We start from the raw sequence: 14,562 nt of genomic DNA on the forward strand, positions 1-14,562 counted from the left end.
ACATCTTCCCACCTTTCTCTGCCATTCCCAATGTTTCCCTCTTCCAGGTGAATGATCCAGAATTCCACAGCATTGAGACACTTTTATTTTACAAAAATAAAACTCGGGAATTTGTGCCACCTGGTTTAGCTCAGGATTTCTGCCCTTCCCATCCTCCTTTTCCTGAGCAGCCAGAGGTTTCCCTCTCCTCATCCCATAATGTCCCTAATTCCAGTTTTCCGACATCTTTTTTTCCAGCGTCTTGGTGTTTGTTTTCCTCGTCTATCCCGGAGGTGTCGGAGCGACTCCTCCCAATCCCGTTGGATTTAAATGAAGCACTTGGAGCCACTCATCTCCCTCTGCCTGGTTTGGGAAAAAGAGAGATGAGGAAACAGCGGGAATGTTGGCTGCAGTTCGGGCTCCCCCTTGGAATTCCCAAGCTCACAGCGGCTTGGGAGGTCCCTGACACCACGGGATTGTCCCATCCCACATCCACAAAAAGCAAATATCCGAATCCTGGCTGGATCCTGACTCTGTTTACGATCAGCCAGGAAAAATGGGCACAAGGAAGACTCAGGGATCTGTCTTGGACTGTGATTAATCCCATTCCCAGTGTTTTTTTCTTCCCACAAACCGTGCTGGAGGTACCTTCCACTGCTTTGTGAAGCTCCCAGTGGATCCTAAAGCAAATTCCCTGGGAAGAAAATGGGCAGGAGGAGTTTCAGTCATTTCCCAGTGCTGCTGGGCCTGGATTTCAAGCCCTTGGAGTGATTCCCAAAATTATGGATCTGAGCCTTTAATTCCTCTCTCTTTTTTAAGAGAGCAGATGAATCTCACCAGAGATTTTTTTAATGGATTGTGGAGAATTCATGGATTTTTTTCCAAAGGTCTCCAGACAGAGGGAATTCCAAGAGAGGAATATTTTCCTTGGAAGGCTGGGATCAGTTACAGCTCCTGCCCTGCTTGGAGCAGGGTTTGCATTCCTGCCAGGCCCCATTTTCCCTGGGATGACCTGGAGAGGAGGGAAAATCCACACAAACTGATCCCCAGTCCCCTGGATCTGGCAATGGAAGCCAAGCTGTGCTTCCAGGAGATTTTCCCATTGAACCCCTGGATGAGGTGAGACCCCAACCCTGGGGTGTTAATCCAGTCCTAAACTGCTCTAGATTAGACTTCAGGTTCTGCCTGGAGGCTGGAGATGCCAGAGTCTGCTTGGATGGAACATTCCAGGGTTCTGAGGGCACAAATCCCCAAATTCCTGTGCAATTTCAGTCCTTGGAAAGCTCAAAAGACATCCAGAATATCTGGACCTGGTGTCCAGGTGGATCCATGCACACATCCATGCCCATCCCACCCATGGAATTAACCCAAGGGAGATGTCCAGGAGCTCCTGGGAATGGGAAGGGAAGAAAACCCTGCAACTTCCTAGCACTTCCACCTTAAGGAAGCGGGAGTGGGCAAATCCCGGATGGGCTTTCCTGCTCTGGCCTCGCTCCTGGCTGGAGGAAGAGGGAATTTGGAGGGTCCAGCCTCACCTGGGGAGCTCTGGCAGCGGCGCTCGCATTCCCGCCGGGATGGGAAGCGGTTGCTGTTCCCTCGGCAGCCCCCGAACAGGAAGGGCCGGCAGGAGCTGGTGGGGCTGTGGAAGTACCAGAGCAGGGAATGCTGCTGGCAGGAGCCCTCATCCATGGGCTGCAGGCACCGGGCTGCAGGAAAACACCCCACAATTCCCCATGGGTTGGATCCGGGTGGGAAAACACCCCCACACCCCACCAGGGATTGAAATCTTTCTGGAAAACACCCCCACAACCATCAAGGGGCTGGATCTGGGTGGGAAAGCACCCCACATTTCCCATGGGCTGCATCCACGTGGGAAAATGGGAAAGCACCCCACACCCACCCCACAGATTGGATCCATGTGGGAAAACACCTCACAACCATCTAGGGGCTGGATCTACTTGGAAAAGCACCCCACAACCACCCAGGGGTTGGAGCCAGGTGGGAAAAGGCCACACTTTGGAAAACATCCCCATAACAGTCCCTGGGTTGGATTTTTTTTCTGGAAAACACCCCACACCCACCCCTGGGTTGGATCCCAGAGTGGACAAAGGAGGGAATCCGAGTAGATTCCCAGAGTGGGAAAATGGGGATATCCAGGAGCGGATTCTCCAGGAAAAAAGGGGATATGTGGAGTGGATAAAGGAGGGAATCCAAGTGGATTCCCAGAAGAGACAAAGAGGAACATCCAGGAGTGGATTCCCAGCGTGGGATGAGTTCCATGTTGCTCCATCACCCATCCCTGTGACTCCCACCATGGTGGCCCCTGGCCTTTCCAAAGGGATGGTTAAACCCTGGATTGCGGGTGGGATATTTTCACCGGAATGTTTGCATTCAGAGAATTCCAGGAGGATCCTCCCAGTGTGTTTTTCTGGATCAAAACCCCCTCCAGTTCCTTCACCACCAGCTGAACACCCCTGGGGCAAACCCAGCTGCTTTTAAGCCAAGCCCAAACTGAGTTTTAACCTTGTGTAATTCCCTCAGTGCCACATCCCTTGATCCCAAGGCCAAGCAGCCCTTCCCACCTGGGAAGTGACTTCCCAAAATGCCACTTAATTCCCAGCTTTTCACCTGGTAATTGTCTGTCAGCTTCTCGCTGAGAGGTTCCCGTTGTCTGCTGCGCCGGGGCTTGGGGGGGGAAAAAAGCCAAGGAAATCACACGGAATGAGGGCGTGCAAACAAATTATCCCTCATTTAAATGAAGATCCTTGGAGCCTTCCGTGGCTAACGAGTTCTCCTAATAAATGTCACGGAGCAACCGGCCACAGGCAGCGAGGAACCGGCGGCAATAAAACCCTTAATGGTGTTAAACAACTCCGTGGGAAAGGTTGGGCGTTCGTCAGAGAAAATGGAAGTGTTGGTGGTTGTTTGCTGGAGATAAATGTCAGGCTGGAGTTCGGAAGCCTCAGAAAAGCCGGGAGCGATTGGAATCTGGCGGCAATAACGCTCCAGCTGCAGAATCCTGTTAACATTTGGAGCCGCTCCGCGCTCGTCACTTAGCAGAGGGATTTATGAGCCCTCCTGCCTCAGCCCCAGCTTTTAATGGGATTGTTGGCTGCTGCCGTGATTCAATAACACCTGGAATGTCCCATCCATCTGATCCCGAGCACGGCTGCGGTATAAATCGAGTTTAGATCCAGATGGGAGACTTTGACGTCCGGCACAGACGTCGGGAGAGCACCCAGACTGGGGTGGGAGGGGAGTGGGTATTGTTGGGGTTTGGTTCTAGGATTGGCTGGAATTTTTGGGATGTGTTTGTTCCTCACCCCTGGATGGGGCCATCATCCATGGGTTTGACTTAAAACCCTTCCCAAAGCTCTTCCCAAAGCTCTCCATCCTGGGGAATCATGGAATCATAGAATATGAGCTCGGAATTGGATGACCCTTAAGGCCCATTCCAACCCAAACTGTTCCACGCCCCAAGTTGGAAAGGGAGCTATAAAAACCCTGGAATTCAAATCTCTGTTAGACCCCTTGGCCTGGAATTGGAGGATTTTTAAGGACATCCCAAACTGTCCCAAACTGGAAAGAGGTCTGTAAAAACCCTGGAAACCAAATCTTTGTTGGACTCCCTGGCCTGGAGTTGGAGGATTTTTAAGGCCTCTTCCATCCCAAACCATTCCATGTCCCAAACTGGAAGGTGTTGGAAGGATCATGGAGTCCAGCTCCCTCTTAGAGTGGAATTTGGAGCATTGAGACCTCTCCTAGAGGATATTTTTGGGGTGACAAAGAGGATTTTATGAGGATTTAGTGTTTGATCAAGTTTAATTAAGCCCCAAACCCCCAGGCTGCCAAACCATTCCACTGCTCCATCCCCCTAATTTGGAAGAAACTCCCCAGGAACATCACACTTGTATCCCATAATAAATCCCCACACCTGTAAACTGTAGGGCAACACTACAGCTGATTTTGGGGTGTAAAGGTGACAACATTGGGGTGTCTTGCTCAGTGCAATGGGATTTTTAATTTATTTGGAATTATTTCTCCGGCTGTGCCATCCATTGTACCCAACCCTCCTCCTCCTCCTGGCGACAAAATCGGATCTTTGTCTGCCGGATTGCAATAAATGATCCCAAACTCTCCCTCCTTTTTAATCCTGTCCTGAAGTTAGGCTTTTGAGCTCCAAGTAGGAGGAATCCTGCCACAAATTACTCCACAATCCCTCAGTTTCCCCCTGTTCTGTTTTCCCTGTCTCCCACAAATCCAGATGGAAATCCAAGCCCCAGTGAGGAGATCAGGATGTCCATGGGTGGCTCTTGCCCTGCTCTAGGAGCAGATCTGGCTCTCCCAGGGCCCTTCCCTCTTGGAAAACACTAACAGAAACAGCTCCAGTTGGTTTTCCACGAGGAAAAACTCGTGGAAAACAAGTTTTTCCATGTTTCTAAGCTGTGGTTTTATCCTTTATTACAGCCTTTGCGAGGCCCTGGACAGAAATAGTCTGGGATGCGTGTTTGGTCTCAGAGATGCCATTTCTGCCTAGTTGGAAGTTTTACTGGAACTTTCCAAGGATGTGGTGGAAAAAGTGGGAAAAAATCAGCCTGGAAACGGCTGCCTCCTCCCAGCTTTTTAAAAGGAACCCTTTGGAAGGCTGGGATCACCACTGATCCCACGAATATTTAGGTTTTCCTCACCTTCCAGGGGCATCGGCTCGTGTCATCCCCAAGAGCGTGGGAGCCCTCACTGGGAATCCCATCCCTGCCTCATTCCTGCCCAATTCCAGGGAATAGGATTTATCATGGATTTGTCCAGAGCATTCCATGGTTGGAAAGATGGGAAGGAGGAAGCTGAACTCACCTGCAAGGAGTGGAGGTGGCTCCATGAGAGACTTCACCATGGTCTTGCCGTGAGTTGTGCCAAGTTCTTCTTCCCAATTTCCACCATTCCCGGTGTATTCCCGAGGCTGGGAATACCCTTGGAGCTGCCTGTGGACTTCCGCTGCCTCCAGACCTGCGGATTGAGGGTCACTGAGGATGAATCCGATGCTTTGGGGTGGGCAGATCTGCGCTCCAGGCTCCGTGGACCATTGGATTTGAGGATTCCATGAATCCTGGAGCTGATCCTGGGGATGGTTTGGGATGGTGAAGCAATCCCAGAATTTTGTGGGCAGGGATTGGGAGTTCTGTGGGATCAGCTTTAAAAACTGGGAGTCAGGAAGGGATTTGATCACGTCTAGGAGGAGAGGGTCAAAACAGGAGACTTCCAGGATTCCCTCTGATCCCTCAGATTCCTCTCAGGAAGACCCATCCCCCTCAAACCAGGTTTCAAAAGCTGTTGGTGATCCAACATTTCCTGCACTTAATCCCAGAAAAAAACCCATTTATTCCTAAAAACAACTTTTCACTTGCAGTTTCGGGCTGGTATGGAGCAAGAAGATAATTTCCTGCATGAATTCCCAGCCTTACCCTTTTCCATGGACATCCTTTCCAACTCGCCTCCACAACCTGCAGACAGAAGAGACAGGGAAGAGTTTGTTTGCTACATTTTTCCCAACAGAAATAAGATTCTCCAAGGAAATAATTATTTTTATGGATTATTTTTCATCCCCTTTCCCCCCTTTTCAAGGACCCAAATGCTTCCTAACAACTCCAGTGGTGGTGAACCTAAAAATCTTCCACATCCACAGGGAAAGCCCAGGGAATGGGGCAAGAAGGTTCTGCTGGATCTCAAATAAATGGATTTCTTCAGGGCAAGGAAGGCAAGACCCCAAAAAATGTCAATGTTGAGGTTTTGGGATATAGCCATCCCCAAATTTTTCGCTTCTTTTGGTGTAATTTTTTTTTTTTGGTGTTTTTTTTTTTTTTTGTTTGTTTGTTTTTGGTGGGGTTTGTTTGTTTGTTTGGTGTTTTGGTTTTTTTTTGGCTTTTTTTTTTGTTTTGTGGTGCTGGTGGCAGTTATTCCCTGTGGGAGTGGAGAATTGTGTATGCCAAGGAATGCCACAAAAAACTGGGAATTAAAAGGTTCGGTGAGCTCCAAGTGACCCAGCACCTTCCCAGTCCACGAGGAAATGGGGGAAAGATTTGCTGACAAAACCAAATGGGAAGAGGGGGGGAAGGGTTAAGGGATAAAAACGGAGAGTTTCAGGAGGTCAGGAATCTGCAGGGCCTGGAATTCCATGCTCCTGGAGAGGGGCCCCAGCTCCACCTGCTGCTAATGGTGACATTTGGACGCGTGCTGGCATGGAAATGGCTCCAATTTAGCTGCTGGCAGGGTCGCCACGAGGCCAACTCACCACAAATCCCTCTCATTTCGCTCCTCAGCACTTCCTTCACCTCTTCCTCCTGTGCCAGAGTGGGAAAAATGGAATTTAGGGATGAATTCCGACCCCGGAAGCATCTCCCTGTTTGTCCCACTGAGGTGGAGCCACCTTGTTTGGGGTGTAACAAGAGCAGAGATTTGGTGTCATGGGGAGCTTGGTTCAAGATTTGCACCTAATTCCCTCTGGAAATTCCTGGTTTTCCTGCAGCCAGCTCCTCTGGCCACGAGGAATGGCACCCCCACCCATGTCACCCCTCAAACCTGGGCTGGCTTTCCAAGGAGTGTCCCCACCCTCCTGGCATTGTCCCACCGAGGTGGAGCCACCTCGTTTGGGGTGCAATGAGAGTGGAGATTTGGTGTGACGGGGAGCTCGGTTCAAGATTTGTGGCTCATTCCCTTTGGGAATTCCTGGTTTTCCTGCAGCCATTTTCTCTGGCCACAAGGAATGGGACCCCAACCCATGTCACCCCTCAAACCTTGGCTGGCTTTCCAAGGAGTGGATGATTTTTAAGGTCTCTTCCATCCCAAACCATTCCATGTCCCAAATTGGAAGGGTCTGTAAAAACCCTTGTCACCCCTCAAACCTGGGCTGGCTTTCCAAGGAGTGTTCCCACCCCCCTGGCATTGTCCCCGAAGCCACGATCTCCCAAACTTCCCCGAGCTCTGAAAAGCCTTGGAGCCACCTGCATCCAAATTATCCTCCAGGATTGCACCTTGGGAATGGGCAATCATTTGGAGCTGAACCTCCTCCTGCTTGCTCTGCCTCTTTCCCAGCCAAGGCCATTCCCCATGGAATGAGACCTCCGATCTCATGGATTTGGAGCCCATCCTTCATCCCTGGGACAGCTAGCAGCTACTGATCCCATTGGGAATCTTCCCTGTGGGATGGTTGATGTCCTACAGGACTTCCTGGGGCCATCACTTCTTATCCTTCCTGGGATTCCAAATTTTGGGGCATTTTCCCATGTAGGGAGCTGGAATTTTCAGCAGCCCAAATTTAGGAGATCCTTTCCCACAACTTCCCTGCTAAAATTAATCCTGCTTGGAAAACTAACCCATACCCTGGGGAAATGGAAATATTGCCTTGTGTCAGTCAAGTGGCACAAAATCCGGGATGAAGGGATGTGGAGGGAGCTGCAACAGGAATTTTGTCCTGATCCATGTGGCTCAACCCCTCCTTCTTCCTCAGGATTTGGAAGCCCAGGGCAGCACCTTTTCCCTAAAGGCTTTGAAAATGGGGCAAATTTCCCTCTCCTGCTTTTCCTTTGGTTCGGATCAGCCCTGGAGCACCGATCCTGTCAGACAATCAGGAGCTGGGAGTCATGGCAAAGATGGGGCAGGGAAAATCTGCCTGGCGCTTTAGGCTTGGCTTTGTAGAGCCCAGCTCTGCTACCACCCCGCTCTGCTGTGCCTGGGTAACATCAACAGCCTCATTTCCCAGATATTCTCGGAGCGGATCCGTTTCTCAGCATTTCCCTCCTCCCCTCGGCCTCTTAGGGCCGCTTTGGCCAATTTTCTCCATTTTCCCCCCAAAATGGGAAACAATCTGGGGAGAAAGCACTCACGGAAAGGCCCGGATCTCCCTTGGCTCCTTTCTGCCCGGCGGGACCATTTTCCCCCTGTTAAAAACACTTCCATCATTACCAAATCTCCGGAGATTGTCCATGAAATGCTCCGGGAATAAGTGCTCCTTTCAGGGATGATAGCTCAGAAGGGAGATGGGTAAAAAGCCTCACGTGTTTTCCTATAAATTTTAGGGATATCTGCGAGTGGCTCAATGGGCTGACAGAAACGGCCTCATCCATGTGTCTATCAGATCATCCCAGATTTTTTGGGAGCTCTGCTCCATCCCAACAATATTCATTAAAAACGGGAGCTGAGAGCCACTGTCCCTAAGCCTTGGCATCCTGATCCTGGGATAATTAACCACTTGGTGTCCTGATCACTTGGAATTATCTCTTCTTTTGATAATCTTCTAGGGAAGATTATCAAATCTTCCCCTGAAGAGATGGGAAAGGAGGGGAGGAAAGGGGATGGAAAATCTCTGGAGGGAAAGGAACTGGGAGATGAAGTCCATGGATCAAGTCAGGTTTATTTTCCAGCAGGAAGAGGTGGATACATGGAGAGGGTCTGGCCTGCACAGAATCTTTGGGAATCAGCTCAAGCAGAAGATTTGAAACTGGAGCTGCAATTCCAGTGCTGGAAAGATGGAAAAACCAGGAGATGTTGAGCTTTGTCAACAAGGGATAAAAACACCCTGACAAATCTTCCGCTCAGAACTGCTGGAAACTGGATTTGTGGATTAAGGGTACTTCAAAATATTAAAGGACAAGGAGCACAAGAAGGATGATCCAAATTAAAGCTGGGAGAGTCATTTTTCTCAATCCATGCTCACTTCCAGGGCCAGAAAAAAATCACATTATCCACCAGCAGCACACGGACTTAAAGCAGTGCCACTCCTGACCCTAAAATCCCTTGGGACATTGGGATTTGCAGGGTGTAGGGACTGACCCCAAACAGGTTGGTGTTGGAATCCCAAGCTCTTTTTTGAATTCTCTGCTGAGCATGAATTGTGCATTAATTACCCTGCAGTGATTATTGGTTCATTCCTGCTCTGCCTCGGGGATGTGCTGATCCAAAGTTTGATGCTTTCCCAAAGGAATCTTCCCCCCAGCTGGAGACACCTCCAGGCAGGAATTTGGGCAGCGCTGCCCGTGTCCAATGCCTGGAATTTGGGATTCCAATGGCTCTGCTCTGGAGAGCTGAGAAATGAAACCTGGAAGATCCAAGGTTCATCCAACCCCAGTTTGGAATTTTGGGAACCCCACTGGATCATTCCCATACTGACCGCTTCTCCTTTTGGCCCATCCATGCCCGGGGGACCCTGGAGGCAGAGCTGGGATCTCCCTCTTTTCCCTGGTGGACCCTGGAGAGGAAAAGGAGAGTTCAGTCAGCACTTTCAGAGATATCCCCCATTTCTTTGGGATTTTGCCCCTAAAACCCAACCTGGGATGGGAATCTGCTCTGGAATTTTTTCCCCTCTCTCCCAACCCCACAAGCCATTCCCGGCGTTTCTCCTTTAATTCCAGGAGAAGCCAAGGAGTGGTGTGGGTGGAAAAAGTGGCACCTCACAGCCTCTCTTTAATCAGTGTCGAAAAAAAAAAGCCATTTATTATCCCAGACAGGCTTTTCTGGGCTCGCTAATAACATCAAAAATTCCAGCCTTTTTAAATATCCATGAGGGAATCTTGTACTTTCAGCTCCCTCCTCCCTCCTGTGATTCCTTTGATTTATTTTTCATAGCAAGGCACAGCCTGGGGAGCAAGAGAAGGAAGAATAATTTTGTTTCCATGGGCTGGAGCAGGATTTAATCCATATTTTATTGTTCTGCAAGGACCTTTTTCCACCTTCCTCCTATAACCACCCTTCAAAATTCCTCTTAAAGATCCCTGTCACGCTTCCAGCATCTTTATTCAGGGACTTCCAAGCTCTTATTTTTAAGGAAGATGCCGATTTCCAGAGGTATTTTCCAGGTAAAATTCAGCTTCCAGAAGGCAAATTAGCAGGGAAAAATTCCAAGTGTCTTTGGGAGGGAAAAAAAGAGAAATATTTGGGAGTTGTTTTAAAGTTGATTTTTTGATAAAGGAGTTGATTAAGGAGATCTGGTGCAACAAAAAAAAAAAATTATTGGGAATTTCTGGAGGTGGGTTGAGTTCCTTTTTTATCCTTTCTGCTCTGCATCCCCCTTCTTGCCTTAAATACTTTTTTTTGGGGGGGAATTCCATGGGATCACACATTTTTTGTCTTTCTGAAGAGCAGCCTCGTGTTCTGATCAACATCTCCCATTCCAGATATCGATATTGTAGTTGATGGAGCTGATGTGGTGTAAAAGTTGTCAATGGACACCGGCTTGGGAAAAAAATAGGAAAATTCTGCTGGAATGAGGTGGAATAGAGATTTTTTAGTGACCCATCCATGCCAGAATTCCTGCAAAGATCTGTAGGACAAGGAGACCTTGGAGACCCAGGAGAGTGGATCTAATGAGATCCAGACTCACTCAGATTTTCCCAGAAAATTGAGAATTGTCCCAACTTCCATCCTCCAAAATCCAAATTATTGCTGTCCTTGTCAGGAATCAAGCAAGGCTTATGGATAAAATTTGGTTTTCCAGGTTAATTCATGCCAACTTTTCTTTGATTCTTGGATCTTCCAGGTAATTTTTGTATTCTTTAATCCAAGCCTGAAACTCTCCCAGCAAAACCACGGAGGGAATTTTCATTTCCAGCCTTTTTTCACTTTGGAAAGTTCTTTAGTTCTCAGAGCTGTCTCAAGAAAACTTCCAGGGCAGGGTGATCCTGCTCATCGATGGAATTAACATCTCATTTCCCAGGATTTTTTTCCCTACGTTTCTAAAGGTGCCCAGCGTGGCTGGAATGCAAAAATATTCATTAAAATCGGGAGCTGAAAGCCACCGGCTCCTTCCCAAGCCCTGGCATCCTGATCCTGGGATAATTAACCACTTGGTGTCCTGATCACTTGGAATTATCTCTCCATGGAGAGGTCAGATCTTCCCCTGAAGAGACGGGAAAGGAGGGGGAGGAAAGGGGAGGGAAATGTCCAGAGGGAAAGGAAGCGGGAGATGGATTCCATGGATCAAGATCCCGTGGGAAGAGGGAATGGGGGAGAACTCGGGAGAGGGGGGACATGGGGACACTTCAGGGGTGTTCAGGCACACGAGGGTGTCCAGGAGTGGATCCCTGTGGGATTTGGGATTCCTGTGGGATTCAGAACCTGTGGGGTTTGGGACCTGTGGGAATCAGGACCTGGCTGGGATTCCTGTGGGATGCAGGACCTGTGGGATTCCTGTGGGATTGAGGACCTGCTGGGATTCCTGTGGGATTTGGGATCTGTGGGATTGAGGACCCGCTGGGATTCCTGTGGGATTCAGGACCTGTGGAATTCAGGACCTGTGGGATTCAGGACTTGCTGGGATTCCTGTGGGATTCAGAACCTGCTTGATTCCTGTGGGATTCAGGACCTGTGGGATTGAGGACCCACTGGGATTCTTGTGGGATTCAGGACCTGCTGGGATTCCTGTGGAATTCAGAACCTGTTTGATTCCTGTGGGATTCAGGACCTGTGGGATTCAGGACCTGCTGGGATTCCTGTGGGATTCCTGTGGGATCCAGAATCTGTGGGATTCCTGTGTAAATCAGGACCTCATGGAATTCCTATGGAATTTGGGATCTATGGGATTCAGGACCTGCTGGGATTCCTGTGGGATTCAGGACCTGTGGGATTCAGGACCTGCTGGGATTCCTGTGGGATTCAGAACCTGCTGGGGTTCGGGACCTGCTGCTCACCTGTGGGCCTGGCTCGCCCTGTGGCCCTCGAGGTCCAGCTGCTCCGGCCCCTCCAGGCTTCCCAGGCCATCCCGCTTGTCCCTTGAATCCTCCCAATCCAGGAACTCCCTTGGCTCCCTGGGAATCACAGGGGTTGTAGGGATGGGGCAGCCAAACCTCATCCAAACATTTCCACGGAATTGGGAATATGGGAACACCTCCCACATTCCTTTGGTGTGGGAGCTGTGCTCTCCACCTTTCCTAGTCGAGAAAGTGCTTGGTGACTTGGATTTTCCATCCAACTATTCCCAAAAATTCTGAAATTCCCACCTCACCTAAACGGAACCCTTTCATTTGTAACCCTGGGAAAAACAAGGAAAGAGGAAGATCCCAACCATATAAATTTCATCTTCACCACTGAGCTTTCTCCCAGAGCTGCTGGAACAGAAAATATTCCCATGAAACCCAGCAGAAGGAAAAATCCAACACCCAGCACTGGTGGAAAACAAGTCTGTGGGAAAGGAGAAGGCCAGGAGTGGAAAGGAATGAGAATTCCCTGGGAATGATTTCCAAGCCACCATCCAGAGACTTCAGGAGGTGTTTGACCATCAGGGAGTGGGGAACAGATTTGTTATCAATAAACTCCTTTAAGATCCCAAATCCATTGGAGACTGGAATGCAGGAAGGGTCTGAGGGTGGAAAATGCCAAGAGATTTGATGGAGGCTGCTGAGATTTTGTTTGTTTTTCCTTAAAAATTTACTGTTTTAGCAGAAATCCCCATTTTTTTTTCCCCAGATGGCAGAGTACAAATTCAGGTGTGGTTTTTTTTTAAGGAATAAAGCAGGAAATTAAGGAATGATGAGGAGGAAGGTTGGTGGGGAGTGATCCAGGTGGGAATTCCTCAAGGAGATGAGAACAGAACTTGGAATCAGCTTGGAGACTTTTCCCATTTCCCATGCCAAGGTGGCCACAGCCTGATCCACTTCTCCCACCCCAGAGCATCCCAGGGATCTACCCTGGGAATGGTGGTGGAATAACTCTGCCAGTGAATCCCAGCCCCTCCGGATGGCTTCTCCTCACACTAAACTGGCTCCTCCTGGGATTTTATCCATGGACAGAGGGGAATTTAAGGAGACCTCTCTCTCCTGCCCTTTTCCAACTGCATTCCCAACCTTAACGTTCCAGCCAGCTGACATTTCCCCTCTGGAAAGGGCGCCAGTGATGTGGAAAATGTTAAATTTTGTTAACTCCACCTGATGGATGTGGGATTTATTCCTTGGAAATGGCAGCGTGGTCAGCACCAACCTTTTCTCCTTTCTCCCCAGGAATTCCCGAGGCGCCATCGTTCCCTGAGGTTCCTGGTTCACCCTGGAAGGAGCCAAGGTAAAATCATGGCTAATGTGGGCTAGGAAAAGCTGGGACTTTGGGAATTAACTGGTTTTTCCTTGGAATAGAGGTATTTACTGAGTGTCACCTCAGTCTGGGAACTGGTGGTATTCCAGGAGAGGGAAAATTCCCATAAAAATGGAAAAGAGACTGTGGAGCATCAGCATTGGGATGGATGAACTCAGCTGAGGAGGTGAGTAAAGATCCCAATCCCAATATCCAAGAATCCTCACCCAATCCATGCTGATTTATGGGAACAGATCCAGGGAAACCCAATTTATGCCCTTTGGAAGAAACGAGCATTTTCCAGAGGTGGATTTGGGAAAACTTCTGGGAAAACTCTTGAGGGATGACCTTTAATGTCCCTTCCCAAACCATTCCATGATTCTGTGATGGTTCAGATCCTCACCTTTGGTCCATGCTGTCCATTCGATCCTGGAATCCCTGGTTTTCCAGGACTGCCAACTTCTCCCTGTGGATGGAAAAGCAGTGGAGGGGCTGTGAGGACAAAGAACCCCCAAAACATTGGGAAAACTCTGGAAAAGCAAGGAAAGGGACAATCCAGGGATGACACTCAGAGATAAAGTCTCACCTCAGCCTGGAAACTTCAGATCACTAAAATGTAACTATTAACGAATGAGACAAATTAACTAACACTAATTTAACTCAAAACCAATACAGTTGGGGATCCTTACGACTGGAAATTATCCCAACTCCAAGCTCGCCTGGAGGAAAGCAGGTGGGGAATTCCCTAGATAAAAATTCAGTTATGAAATGGAGCGGGGCTGATGAATCCAAATGTTAGTAACAGTAATAATTAAAAAAAAATTAATTTAAAAAAATTATTATAACCACAACAATAACAACAACATTGCCTCTGTCACCAACAGCTCCCATTTCTCTTATCAAGCTTCCCAAACCCTCCATAAAAAGCCCATTAAGGCTCATTAGCGTTGTTTACTGATAAGGGACTAATGGTGCTGATAAGAGCCCGGTACCAATTTAGATCTGAGCCCAGGCTGTTGCTAAGCCACGGATCAGGAGGGATTTGGACAAGGTTTAGTTTAGTTTTTAACCCCAGATTATCCCGAAATTCCCTACAAACCTTAAAGCTTCCCAATCCATGATTCCCTGCTCTTTGTAGGCCTACCAGGAGGGATTTTTCCACAGAAATGGGGTGGATTCCTCAGGATCCTGTGCCATGGATCAGGAGGGATTTGGGCTGGGTTTTAGTTTAGTTTTTAACCCCAGATTATCCCGAAGTTCCCTGCAAGTCTTAAAGCTTCCCGATCTGTGAGTCCCTGCTCTTCTAGGCCTTCCAGGAGTGATTTTTCCACAGAAATGGGGTGGATTCCCTCAGGATTCCATGCATGAAGCTTTCCTGGGAATGAGTGGGAAGCAATTTTGGGAATGGGGCAGCTGGAGCAGGGTGGAAATCTGGGCTTGGCTCACCTTGGCGCCTTTGGCTCCAGGAGCGCCGATCCGGCCTGGAAGCCCTCGCAAGCCCTGGGAATAAAGGAGAACAGAGGGAAAGAGGGCAGA

The 14,562-nt window shown here is 48.9% G+C and overlaps 1 protein-coding gene across 1 annotated transcript in view; it reads right to left on the reverse strand.

The window, feature by feature from the left end:
• LOC137473586 (collagen alpha-1(VII) chain-like) overlaps nt 1-14,562 on the reverse strand; it is an 87,043-nt gene continuing 72,481 nt past the window's right edge. Inside the window, exons 72-83 of the mRNA XM_068189367.1 lie at nt 14,473-14,526; nt 13,430-13,492; nt 12,940-13,002; nt 11,655-11,771; nt 9,140-9,217; nt 7,857-7,910; nt 6,266-6,314; nt 5,439-5,477; nt 4,831-4,983; nt 2,608-2,664; nt 1,515-1,685; nt 1-342 (exon numbers count right to left, since the gene is read on the reverse strand). Of these exons, the coding sequence (XP_068045468.1) occupies nt 329-342; nt 1,515-1,685; nt 2,608-2,664; nt 4,831-4,983; nt 5,439-5,477; nt 6,266-6,314; nt 7,857-7,910; nt 9,140-9,217; nt 11,655-11,771; nt 12,940-13,002; nt 13,430-13,492; nt 14,473-14,526 (912 nt within the window). The 3' untranslated portion in view covers nt 1-328. The remainder of the gene's footprint in view (nt 343-1,514; nt 1,686-2,607; nt 2,665-4,830; nt 4,984-5,438; nt 5,478-6,265; nt 6,315-7,856; nt 7,911-9,139; nt 9,218-11,654; nt 11,772-12,939; nt 13,003-13,429; nt 13,493-14,472; nt 14,527-14,562) is intronic.

The sequence above is a fragment of the Anomalospiza imberbis genome, chromosome 5, assembly GCF_031753505.1.
Source record: "Anomalospiza imberbis isolate Cuckoo-Finch-1a 21T00152 chromosome 5, ASM3175350v1, whole genome shotgun sequence".
NCBI classification, from domain to species: Eukaryota; Metazoa; Chordata; class Aves; order Passeriformes; family Viduidae; genus Anomalospiza; species Anomalospiza imberbis.